The sequence below is a fragment of the Lissotriton helveticus genome, chromosome 7, assembly GCF_964261635.1.
Source record: "Lissotriton helveticus chromosome 7, aLisHel1.1, whole genome shotgun sequence".
Classification (NCBI taxonomy): domain Eukaryota; kingdom Metazoa; phylum Chordata; class Amphibia; order Caudata; family Salamandridae; genus Lissotriton; species Lissotriton helveticus.
In genome coordinates this window covers 1,028,102,016-1,028,115,744 of record NC_136068.1, presented here as the reverse complement: position 1 = coordinate 1,028,115,744, position 13,729 = coordinate 1,028,102,016, and the positions used below count along the sequence as shown (strand labels likewise).

Here is a 13,729-nt window from a genome sequence, read left to right as displayed (position 1 = left end):
TATGAACTGAAGCTGGGTCTGCTCACTATCTCCATTACTCTCCCCTCAGTAAACTGAATTAGGTAATGTAAATCAAAACCTAAGAACTAAAGTAAAAGCTAATAGAGTGGGGACGTCAACGGCCCAGGCAGTTCCATTTCCCCCAGTGCGGGGGTCGGTTGGGTCTCAACTAGAGGAGGACACTTCGCCTTCGATGTACCAACCACATGAAAACATCTTCAAGGGGGGCCTGCAGTTCGCAAGCCCTGTAATTATGTCCTACTAACGATGAGCAACAAACCCCAAAAAAGTAAAAAATAAAAAAAAATATATATACAAATCACTCTTTCCCTCTCACTTATAGAGCCATCCTGCTGGCTCACCACTCTTGTATCATCTAGGGTATCTTATGAGGAGTCCCTGTGGGTAGATGGGGCTGTGGTTTGCCTGTGTTTATTTCCTATGACTCTCCGTCTTTCAGGGGGTCTAGTGTTGGACTGGTCCCACATCTCCAGCCAGTCCCACATTTCTTCCTGGGTTGTGAAAAAAGGGCATTTGACCCTCACGACACACCTTGAGTTTTGATGGCAAAAGTAGCATACATTTAACATTCATAACTCATAATTTCTGCTTAGCTGCTGTCCATTGTCTACATAGTTTTTCTTGTTGTATAATCTTTATTCGGTAAGATTCTCACCATAAAACATAGTTTTTGTACTCTAAAGATATAATCTGGGAATATACCGATCCGGAGGTTCTCATATTTTGGCTCTTCATGTCACCGGGCCCATTGAAGTACAGCATCTCTGTCCCCATAGTTCAGGAAATGTGCTATAAGGGTGCAGAAGCATTGAAAGGTGGGGTGTGGGGGGGGGGGGAGGGGCAGCGGTAGCAGTAGCGCTAGGGTTCTGTGTGACATCTCTATCATCATAGAGAAGCACAGATAGCGCCAGAAAGCGGAATACGCTGATGGCTCCCGCGTTCGTGCATTTTTAAAAAAAGCTAAATTTTAAAAGTGTGTGTGTTTCATCTTATGGTGACTCTAAAATTGTTGGGGGTATTGCAAACTCGCTTTTCTAAAACTGTTGGGGAATTTCAAACTTGCTTTTCTAAGACTGTTGGGGGCATTTCAAACTCGCTCACCGCCGCTTGCCGATCACCTCTCCCCGGTCCAGCGCAGCTCTAGAGTGCTGATTGTGTGGGGGGAGTTTAGGGTGACGGTTACGGCTGTATCACTCACTTCCGGCAGCACAGTTGACAACACCATTTTCAGACGTGCTCTAGCTCTCACTACTGGTTCGCCCACCGCAGCTTTAAAATCAGCTGATCGGGCCGAACCGTAGCGGGCACGCCAAAGGCAAGCATGTCTCGCCCGTCCGGTACCAGGGGCCAGAACCCCTGCTCCCCCGCTGATTTATGCGGCGGAAACCTTACGGTCCCTCAGTATGGGCATCACATATTGGAGGATAATGTGCAGGCAAGGTTGGTGGCTGAAAACCTACTGAGAACTAACAGTATGGAGATGGCGGCTAGGCCTTCTCATTTGGGGACTCAGGAAAAGACCTATACCCCCAAAGCATGGGGTTTGAAGGTAGCGGTGCTTAATACTCGTTCTCTACAGAAGCACCATCTTGAGGTCTTCTCCCTGCTGCAAGATGGGGACAGATGGGGCTCACAGAAACCTGATTAGGGGGCATGTCAGCCCCAGATATCGTCGCAGCCCTTCCAACAGAATTTGATGCCTTTTGTCAAAATAGATCAGGGGATACCAGAGGGGGGAGGGGTGGGGGGTGGCATTACTTTTTTAAAAGAATCTTATGGTCACTAAAATAATGGCAGAAAATTGCGACAACGCAGACATCTTGGGGGTAAAAATATCATTTAAGTCTTCCTGCATATAACTCATGGTAGTCTATCGGCCCCAAGGACCACCCCTAGTTTTAATGAGCTTTTTTTTTAACTCATTGATTTATGTTCCATATATAAACGCCTTCTAATAGTGGGGGATTTTAACTACCATTGGTAAAAGACACAGAGCGAGTCAGCAGCGGGTCTATTTGAGACCGCTATGCTCTTGATGGACCTGCAGCAAGTGGTTAACAGTCCTACCCATGTAAAGGGCCATACTCTTGACCTTATTTGGACCTCACAGCCCTGAGCACAGATAACTGACATCAGCCCCTGTGCCTCGTCTGATCACTCACTGTTGAGATGTTGGGTCTCAAGTGATAGCCAATTACCACAGCCCCCACCTCTGTGGAGGAAGGTAAGAATCTGGGAAAAATATTGAGGCAGATCATCTAATAGCTACCCTGTACTCAATTACGTCCTTTAGTACGGAAAGGGCCAATTTGGACTACGAAAGTGAAGCCTTATTTACCCATTTACAGCAGGCTATTGACATAGTGGCACCTAAAAGAAAAGGTCAGAGATAAAGGGAAGGGGGCCGCATGGTTCAATGAGCCATTAAGGGAAAAGAAATAACTCCTCTGACAAGCTGAGAGGCGGTGGTGACGAAGCTACGAGTCAGTAGAGCTAAATGCCTATAAAGCCCTTCTTGCTACTTACAAATTAGCTATCTTAGCTAGGAAAGCAGAATACTATGAGGGAAGAATTGTCTTGGCAGAGAATAAACAGAAAGAGACTTTTGCCATTCCGAAGGAACTGAGTCAAAAAGCCGAAAAGAAATTCACAATCGCATCTTTAGATTGTGATGCTTTTCAGGAGTTTTTTCTTCAGAAAGTTAAGGACATCATCTCGGAAATTGCTAGAACGCCCACTGATCCCAGTTCCCTCTGCCAGTCTAGCCCTCCTCCCTGTTTTAGTAGTCAGCTGTGTAAATGCCCTAATCTTGACTCAGCCACTTTGGTATCTTTAGCAAATCATACCAAATCAGGCTCTCGAGCAGACCCTTGCCCTAAGAGGATTTTTCAAATGGCCCTGCTAGGGCTGGAGAAGCAGGTCTTGGGACTACTCAATAATTCTCTGGATTTGAGTTATCTACCAATAAATCTCAAAGAAGTCAGGGTCACCCCCCCTGCTGAAAGAATCTGGTGCGGATACCCTGACCTTAAAGAACTATAGGCCCATCTCTCAGCTCCCCTTTCTAGCTAAGATCTTGGAACAGCACGTACTAAAGATACTCTCAAGGTATCTGGAGGACCATCAGCTGCTCCATGCTAGACAGTCGGGCTTTAGAGCTCATCATAGCACAGAGCTAGTGATGGTGTCCGTCTTGGACGAGCTCAGAGTTAAGGCCGATAGTAAACAGCTGAGTGCCCTGATTTTATTAGATCTGTCAGCGGCATTCGACACAGTCAGCCATAACATACTGCTGAACCGTCTCACGAATATGGGTATTAATGGACAAGCACATCAATGGCTAAAGTCATTTTTGTCAGACTGCACTCAGAGACTTTAGCTGGGTGAGCAGTTATCGGATCTAGACTCCCTGACTGGCAGAGTACCCCAGGGCTCTGCATTATCCCCTCTCCTTTTTAACATCTATTTGCAACCCTTGGTGGAGACCCTGACTCACATGGATTGTCAGGTCTTTAATTATGCCAATGCCACCCAACTTTTGGTCCGGCTAAACAACTCTTGCCAGGCCCAGGAGTCGGCAAAATACCTGCTCAGGTTCACTGTAAATTGGATGACAGCCAATTCATTAAAAACAAATCCGGATAAAACCGAAGTGCTTGTCATTCCAACGAGTAATAGCCCATGGTGTGATCTCTTTTGGCCCCCGGAACTAGGAGTGGTTCAGGCACCAGTCCCGGTCGTAAAAAGCCTGGGGCTGAAAATTGATTCTGAAATGTCTTGTCAGGTTACCACTGTAGTAGGAACCTGTCCAGGTCTACTTAGTCAGCTACGTAAACTTTCTCCTCTTTGATCAACATCCTCACTGCAGTCAATCGTCTCCGCCACTGTCATCTCTAGGCTGGATTACGGGAATGCCCTTTACATTAGCCTCCCCCAGCAGATCCTCAGGAGACTGCAGGTAGTACAGAACAATGCGGCTAGGATCATCTTTAGACTCCCTAGAAAGACACAAGCCACCACTCTGTTAGATAAATTGCACTGGCTGCCTATTAAACAGAAAGCGCAGTTTAAGGGCCTTTGTATCGCCCACAAGGCAATTTATGGTGAGGCACCCAAGTATATAAAAGATAGCTTGATGAAATATGTTCCCGGCCGGGTCTTATGATCATCTGAGGCTTGCAGGTTAGCTCCCCCAGGTACATCTCTAATTCTAAAGGGGGGACAGCGTTTTCTGCTTTACTCCCGCAAGTCTGGAATGATCTGCTGGTGTACCTGCGCAAGGAACCGGCTTTGCTCATCCTTAGGAAGCTCTTAAAAACGTATATATTTAAAGAGGCGCTAACAACTGCGTAACTCCTGCCTCTGCTGCTGCCTTGACATTTCTGCCCTAGTGACTTGCTCACTCTTCTCTAGAAGCGGTTAGAGACCTGACTGTGATTTGCGCTATGTAAAAGTAATAGAACATAGAACATCAAAAAGGCAGGTAGGCTGTTGGGATTCCATATAGTACGGAGCCAGTGTTCCAAACTCAAGCTCCCTCTCCGCATGCTCCAGGATGCCCACAAATCGAAATTTGTTACATCGCAATCGTCCCCAGCACCTTCATCGTGTGTGTCAAAGATATGCAATTGTGCAGAGAGGATACAAACCTTTGATTTCAGTAAAATTATTTTGGTGGTCAGAGTCTCTACAGATATCTCAGTTTGAAGGGGCATATAGTTAGCTTTACATAGATCAGCGTGCAGGAGGTTGACCTTGATTGACATGGCATTGATGTTATTTTCCAGTAGTAGCCAGAATCTATCAATTGAAGCTAGGATCTGGGCACTGGAGGAGACCTCTACGCCACAAACCCCGTCCCTCCCCCCGGATTTCCCCGGGGCCCAGCAGTGAGTCCAAGCCCCTGGATCCATCTACATACTGCTCTGGGCAAGTTTGTTGAGATGTCTTCGCAGGACTATCTCTTCCCATAGCTGTTGTTGTGGTGGTTGAAGCAGTGAAGTTATGTTGTGTGGGGTCATTGTAGCCCAATGACTATGCCAGCTAGGTTAACAGCAATATATGTGGTGGCACCTTGTGCCTCAGAGATTCGACCGATGGAGGGTCGCAGATTCAACAGCAAAGTAAGCTTTACGACCCTTCCCCCATGACCTTCTCACCTCCAAATTAGGTAGGGGAGGTCTCTCTCGCACAGTGTGGGGCATGGAACTGCCTCTGCAGAACAGAGAACATGGAAGTAGCTACAAAGTTGGAGGAGACCGCATCACAAATATACTACACAAGAATGTGTCTCGGTAGCAAGGAGAAAGCAAGAAGTCTATCCAGTTCAGCTTCGCAGCCTTCCCCTCCAGCTGCGGCTGCCTGCAGGGCCCCAAGCATGCATGAAGGCCAAGCTGTCTCCTAGCGTAACCCACAGGCAGTAACTCCTCCCCTTCACTCTGAGGGAGTCCTTCAATTAGCCGGCCGAGTAAACCCCGGCGGGGCTGGGGCATCATTCTCTGTCCGCGTCACATCCATTCCCCAGCTGACTAAATGTACTGAGATCTCGATGCACGGCTGTGGGTGCTTCTCCGTGTCTGCTCCAGTACAGAGCCGAGCTCACCTTATTCAGTTAGGATGACCAGAGGCCTCTTCCCTCACGTCGCTCAGGTGATGCGGTCAACCTCCTGCACCCCAGAGGAACTGGTCCTCTGCTTTCCCTGTGGTGCAGACATTGGTTGTAATCCTGTTTGAGGTGTGTCTCTTGGGGCTACCCTGGTCGACTACGGACGCCAGGCTCCACCACGTTATGTCCGCACAAGGAAAGGTCCCTTGAACACAACCTTCGTCCTCTATGGCTCCGGGCAAGTAAGACTCTCTCTGCCACCTCTATTAGCGCAGTCCCTCCAGGGCTCAGCACAGTCCAGCTCCTGGACTTTCCTCGGGCTCCAGGTAGGCTGTTTTCTTGGATCCACCCATGGCGGCCTAAAATCTGCACTGTCATTCCTTGACTTTCTCCCCACAATCAATGCTGCTGGGCTCAGTTTATAATGGGAAAGGTCGTTCAGGTGTAAGGGGAAGCCATTCTCCGGAGTTCAGTCTGGCTGCAGGATCATTATGGATTCAATGGGGCAAACGTGAGTCGTCTAGATTTACTGTGTGTGCTCGGCCACGCAGCCTGGCCATGCTCCTGTTTTAAGGGTCAGTTACCTTAAAGGACGGCTATGCAGGGGCTTGAAAGTCATGCACATTTATAAAGCAAGAACAAAATTAAGGTCCACCCGAGGCACATCAAAAAGTGCAGGAGGTAACATATATGTGAGCCTTTTCAAGAAATGCGTCAGAACTGTGACTTAATTATGCTTGTCGCACTGGTAGATACAGAAAGGCATAATGACAAATAATCTTTAATGTTGCCCACATCAAGGCGTTGCTGGGTGAAAGAGAACAAACAGCAGAAACTTTATCCTGCATCACATTGACTCAACAGTCCTAACGCCAAGCCACAAACTTTGTCCAACTTCCAAAGTAGATCGACTTCATGGATGGATTGTGAGCAGCCAGGAAGACATTCACTACTTCATCAGGAAGATCAAATCGCTCAGCTGGCTCTGATGAATATTTAAGTATGGAGGTGTAGGCTATGGAAGATTGAGTGCAGGACTTCCCTGGTGTCGGGAGGGCTGGTCCTTCGGCAGATGGAGCAGGGGCGAGATACTCAGATTCAGCACTTCAGACCTGTCCCAGACCCTTGAAGCCGAATCATGGGCTCTCACGATGAGCGGAGCCTGGTGTATCCTGACATTCTTAAGAACCTGGGAAAGCAGTACCAGAGGTGAAAATGTGTAAAGTAGATCAAAGTCACACTATTGGAAACGCACACCTTCCAGGAAACCTTGTGGCAGAAACTCTAGTGTGCAAAAAGTTAGACAATGTGCATTCTGAGACAGCAAAAACGATCTATCCAAAGTGTACTCCTGGGTAAAAGCACCATGTACCACCATCAGGTGCAAATGCCACTACTAGTTAGCTAGATAGCGATTGCTGAGCTCATTTGCCAGGGCATTCAGGCACCCTGTCAGATGGTGGACACTTAAGGAAACCTCCTAAATGTCTGTCCAGCGTTGCATTCCCTGTGCTTAGTGACATTGCACACATGACCCCTAACGGCCCGTTTGTTGAAGTACCATATGGTAGTAATGTAGTTTGTTAGAACTTGCACACGACTTCCCCTAGTTAAGGGCAGAAAGGCCCTGAGAGCCAGCCGGATAGATTGCCAGACTAGAAAATTGATTTGATACCCAGCTCCAGCAGAGGCCAGAGGCACCTAATCTCAACCTTGTCCAGACTCCATCACAAGCAGAGGGTCTCTTTATCTTGTTTAGGTGCTCTAACCACTCCCCAAAACCCTCCCAAGCCCAAAGTAGAAACATCTGTCACGACTGTGAGCTCTGGATGGGATACAAACTTTCTAATGCAGCTGTGCAGACAATGAAGCATCACTAAAACACAAACGTGAGCTAGCTGTACAGCACAGTTGTGCTTGGACCCTTCGCTCTAGCACAGCTTAGCATGTACACATTGAGAGCCAGGAAAGAACTGTGCTATATTCAGAAGGGCAGGGGTACAACATCGCTCTGCATGAAACAGCGCGTAGCAAGTAACTGCAATGGATAGATGTTCAACACAGTCAGGCCCAGAACCATTTGCACAACATCACTATGGAAGGAATGATTTGTAAAACACAGCTATGTATAGACCCAACTATATAGCACAACAGTTCACAGAACAAACAAAGCAATACTGCGATTGCCTCTTTGTGCCACAAAACACAGCGATGACATGTAAACTACAAAGCAAAGAGCTCACATTACAATCAGGGCGATCCTGGGCTACACAGGAGATGACCAGCGCTTGTCAAATTAGAGAAAGGTTCTGGAGACCTCCAGTAATGCATCATTCACCAAGTTAGGTAAGCACAGAGTACTCCCAGAAAAGCTATGGTACTGCGCTCAGAGCTAGCCAATAAACTAAGACATGCTGAAAAGTTCCTGGAAGCAGAGCTTTTGTCATCCACAATCAGCAGTGAAACACAGAGTAGATGTTTTTATCTATCTTGTTGTAAAAGCGACACAAACAACAGAACTTTGGCACAAAGTGAGATGGGGTCTCAAATAAAAAAAACACTCTCCTTTACCTTAGTTCCAGCCCCACATGCACTAATCACCTGGAACTGATATGAACACATAATGGAAGCCTTAAATCATTGGAAGAGTCTGTACTGACCACATCTCAGAGCTGCAAGGTTGCAGTAAATTAGGATAGAACACCACTAAACACACTCACTCACTGAGGTTCGTCCTTATCTAGCTGTCCCTGCAAGAGCCATAGGGCAACATTTTTGCAGATTCAGGAAGTATTAGTGTGACTTTCACAAAAGATTCCTTTAAGCCCCAGGGTTCCATACGGTCTACTGTCACCTTCAACATATACATGGAGCAGTGTGATGCTCTACTCACAGGTAACAGCATCAAGATTCACCAATATGCAGATGATTCACAACTCTACTTGAACATCTCCTCTGCTTTAATCGGCCACTGCCTTACATACTTCTCACCCTGGATGTCAATCTCACCCTCAAAGATCACATTGCCAAACAACAAAGATAATCTGTTACCAGCTCTCTCTCTTCTAAAGAAAGTCAAACCATTTTTCCAGAAAGCATCTTCAGAACTGCTGTTCAAGCCCTTGAGCACTTGCATCTGTTTGGTGGTAATACCCTACTCCATGGCCTCCCAGACACTGCAGGAAGTCTCCTCATGAGCTGGAAAAAACATGATCCTGATGGAACTTCATTGATTCCTCTTGCTAACCTGTATCATCTTCAAAACCAGCAGACACATTTTTACAAAGCTATCATGGTGGATCTTAGCATGCCAACAGTTTAAGACTGCAGACTAAGAAGTGTAGAAAAGACTGCAGACCAAGATGTGTAAATAAGAAAAAAATAAGACAGGAATCCTTTTCCATATATGTACAAAGGATCTGGAATTACATCCCCATATCCATTAGGACTGCCCAAAAGCTGCTTCAATTAAGGAAAAAGTTGACGGCTCAACTCTTTAAAAACACTAGATCACAATGCATTAACCATCCACAACTCAGCTTTCTCTCCTCTTATTCATTGATTTTAAACTTGTCCTTGACCGTGTACAGTGCTCCAATTATTTTTGGCTAGGTATGCACCATAGAAATACTATATGCATACACTTTCAAAGAGACTGCGAGGGGTCACTGCACCTCAAAACAAGGATGTTTCTACAACAGAAGTGGGTTATTGGAGGGCCAATATGAGCCAGTTTACCTTGCTTTGATTAGGATACATAATGCCTTGCCTACACTACTACTCAAGTCTGGCCATACACACTATTTTTGCTTTGTGTTCTGTAGTAATACCACTCTACATGGTTCTAGTGTTACTGTATGTGGCATTACTATAAGATGTAATACTAGTATTAACTCATGCTTTTCCAGTTACAAATGGAACCTGTTCAGAGCCCGGGGAATTTGTGAGCAGAAATGGCAAGGAATTCAGCAAAAATCAACCAGTTAAAGGTCTGATAGTAGTGGGTCTCGCATGTTATCCCCCTTCGATGCTTGGCTGTTAAATGGGGCGGTAATACTACCCAGTCATGGTAACATGGCCTGGTATTACTACCCCATTTTACCAAGTACTGGTAATGAGGGTCATAGTGTTTCGCCATACAATAGTTGTGCTAGTCCTAAGTGTCCCTTGCCTTGCCAGGAGGGATGTCGTAGTGAGCACAGACGTACCTGTGAGGGGCAACTGAAAGGTCAGAGCAACAGCAATGATGTCCTCCTCAATGGCACTTTAGAAACATTTTTACCTTTATGATGCTACAAAACCTTCAGCGTATTACATTGAATCAGGAGGGAGCTACTCTAAACCAGATGGGGGACTCGCCGCTCCCCAAAGTCATTACTGCCGGCGGCCATATTGAGTGAATGGCTTTTCTGCCTCTGGCGTAGTCCTAAACTTCTACTGGAATTAAACCTGTCCCTAGAGAGATTACTTTTTAGCTCTGGCTTGAAAGGACAGCTGAGAGAAATAGAGTGGAGAAACATGTCAGACTGGGACACCCAATAGATTGACTACATGAGGACAAGAGGGAGAGGCACAGAAGACGCAGGGAGATAAATAACACAAGAACAAAATACGAATGGGAATTTATGAGGGAGGGTAGCTGCTGAGGAGGAACACATCAGGGACAGGAACATAAGAGAGGTAAATGAGACAGGATGCAGTGATAATGCGGTAAAGAGACACATGATACAGGTGGCACCATGATCTACCACAGAATTCTGCCTGCATAAATGAGACACATTCCATGAATGGTGGATGTTTCGTCTTTGAACTTAAAGCAGTGCCTGCAACAGATCAGTTTCCTCATAACCCTGGCTGAAACCTACCTTGCTCAGTAGTTTCTCGGCTACTGAGAATGGAAGGACTTGAGCCCATTTCTAATATCTGCCAGATATCCTGGAGTGATTCCTCTTCTCCAGACCATGACTTCATAGGTGGATTGGTTGGCACTTGTTCCATCTTTCTGGGAGGTGGGGAGTGCCTCAAGTCGGGTGCTGTGTTCTCCTTAATCGCCGTAGATCTATTTTTCTGAGATGAAGTCTGCAGATGACGCTGCTGTGAACAGGAACATCAGAAGAGTTTTTAAGTAATTAAGAGCAAACAGAGATGATATAGTAGTCTCTTTATTCATTCTTTCATTCATTTGCTTGTTTAGAGGATGGTTGGCAGATGTTAATGTTAGTTTAGGGGAACTGTAACTGGCACAGATCAATGTTCCAAGAGAACTTACATTGACATAGAATACCACAATAATATTCATAAGTAAGCCCCAGTCAGTGAAATAACCTTTGCAGAAATCGAGGAAAACCACAGTTAATAAATGACAAATTATGGAAGAACCCCCCCCCCCACTCACTGAATTACATCTAGATAACGGTCTGAATGTTTGTGCTACATAATAAATACCAAAACAGTTCCCATACCTCAGACTTTAAAAGAATCAGTCAAAACTGTGGATATAAAAGCAAAAAGGTGGCAAATACTCGTGTGGTAATTTCGAAATAAGAGAAAAAGATTGCAACAAACACAAAAAAACAAATTTAGTAAGGTTTTTTTTTTCCACAAAAACTCTTGCCAGAAGCCTAGGCTTAAATGAACCAGTTATCTACCTTTGGTAATGCATTATCTGGCAGAAACTATTTAGCCCCATATTCTTTCCCTTAGAGTTATCACTGTGCATCAGACTGGATCTAAAACATTCGTGAGCAGCACCATTGAGTGCCGGTGGTGCAGTTGTTTGGCTTCACATCGGTTGTGACAGAAAAATATGTGCTGTGCCTATCTATATACAAAAACAACAAAGTGATGGATGGAATGCTTAAATCAAACTCAGCCGCTGACAATCACTTGATGCTGCTCCTCATGGGAATAGTTCAGCCCAAACTGCCAGGTCAGGCAGGTCCTCCCTGACCTGGAACACAAGCAACGAAGGACTGGCTTCACACTATTTAGGGCTCTACACCCAGTTATAGCTTGGCTCCAGTGGCACAGTAAGCCAGAGACTCACGTTTGGGCATACCTGGCGCCCTTAAGGCGTCAAATGCATAAACAAAAAGGTGATAGATGGAATGCTTGAATTAATCTCAGCCACTGGCAATCGCTCAGGGTCGCATCACAATCCATCATATTTTGCCCACCATGCCACCTCAGTTTGGACACAGCCATATGCAAATCAGTTTTGAATCTGTTTGTCATGGGAACAGTCCAGCCTGAATAGACAGGCCAGGTCCCTGAACCGGAACAAAACAACCTAGGTCCGGTTTCACCCTAGTTAGTGCTCTTCAGCAACATATAGCGTGTTTCCAGTGCCACAGTGACCCCGGACGTACATCTGGGCATACCTGGTGCACTTAGGGCATCAAATGCAAAAACAAGGTGATGGATGGAAAGCTTGAATTAATCTCAGTCACTGGCAAGCACTTGGGCCACATCCCAATCCATTGTTTTTATTTTTTTTATTTTATTTTTATACTTTCTTTCTTGGCATTTCCAAAAACAAGAAACCAACAACACAAACAGCTTAGCCAGTTGCACAAAGTACGAACACATTCCATACATTTCGAGATACAGTACAGGAGGATGGCTGAATCAGGTACAACATCCGGTAATACATAGCAAGCACTTCCCAGCAGTGAGGCAGGGAATGGCAAATTGCATGCTAGACCATAACACAGGTGAGCAATCCCAGCAGGGCTTATACGTGTAGGCTGGCATTGACATTTATCCTAGCATCATTACAACTCCTAATCCAGGATGTTACCTGTAATGAAGCTTGAGAGCACCCGCACACTACTCCCTGATGCCAGTGGAGAACCCCCTCCCTCATGTTGGCATGTGCGCGCTTACTCCAGAAATGGACTCCATATCTCCTTACCCGGGATGCCGACTGCATCAACTCCCAGAAGGTGGATAGTTGTGTATGGCTGAAGGTTACGTCTTTTACCCAAGCCTCCACGGAGGGGACACCCCTCCTCCCCCAATGTATGGCTATTCTGCGTTTAGCGAAAAGTAATAACCTAGAGTGTAGTTTGCTGGTCCCAACCGATGTGTCTCTGACATACCCCAATAATCCAAGTATGGGGTCTGGGTCAACTGCCGTGCCAATTATATAATGTACTGTGATGAAAATCTTAGACCAAAAGGATGTCAAATCGGGGAACGCTCCATGCTATATGTAGGAATGTTGCTGAAGCATAGCCACATCTCCAGCTGCGGTCATCTGCCCTGACCCCCATGCGATGTAGCTGGGATGGGGTCCTATAAAATCTGTGGAGATATTAAAAATAAATTAAACATAGTTTATATATAGCGGATAGAGCTGTGAAATGGCTGTACCTAAAGGCCCCCTGCTCTTACGTTATCTGGTTGTGCAATTCAGTATTCCAGTTCTGAAAGGCATTGGGCTTTACCAGGGGGCTGAATACTGCATGTTATTGTAAATGTCTGCTATGAGCCTGCGAGGGGAGTCCATTTTCAGCATGTTTTTGAGGGGGACTTTCGAACGTATCATGCATAGCCCTGCATGTAGCCCTGAGTTTATAATACAAGAACAATTCCAAGAATGGCACTGTGCGACCTTCCACGGGTTCTGGGGGGGACCTGAACACATCCTCTGGGTATAAATCAGCAAATGTACGCAAACCCACCTTTTTCGCTGATGCTCTGCTCGCGCCCTTATATGCCAGTGGGATGGACAGAGCATACAGAATTCTGCAACGGGCACTGTCCCAGAGTCTATCCCACGCCCACCTCAAAGTTTCAACTGTGTCAATGCCGTCACGTGGCCGATGGTAGGCTTGATATAGGGCCACCTGGAGGGGAACCGTCACTGCGACATCCAACTCCACAGCTGTGTGTGACTGGAAAGGAGTGGGGTGCACCCAGAAATGCAGAAACTGGGCCTGCGCGCAAAAAGCATACAGTTGGATGGCTGGGGCTCCCAAGCCAACCTGGGACAGCAGTAGGGTAAAGAGTTCCCACAAGACCCAAGCTTGTCGACCCGCCCAAATCATGGTTATTAGTAAGGAGTGTGAGGGGATAGGGATGTTAACAAATAGATACAGC

At 46.2% G+C, this 13,729-nt stretch overlaps 2 protein-coding genes across 2 annotated transcripts in view; one reads left to right on the top strand and one right to left on the bottom strand.

Moving 5' to 3' along the window:
- Positions 1 to 13,729, bottom strand: part of CCDC57 (coiled-coil domain containing 57) — an 821,470-nt gene that overhangs the window by 15,424 nt on the left and 792,317 nt on the right. The window contains exon 19 of the mRNA XM_078653761.1: positions 10,492 to 10,720. Coding sequence (XP_078509887.1) covers positions 10,492 to 10,720 — 229 coding nt within the window. The remainder of the gene's footprint in view (positions 1 to 10,491; positions 10,721 to 13,729) is intronic.
- LOC144769601 (uncharacterized) overlaps positions 1 to 13,729 on the top strand; it is a 99,522-nt gene that overhangs the window by 17,621 nt on the left and 68,172 nt on the right. The window lies entirely within an intron of this gene.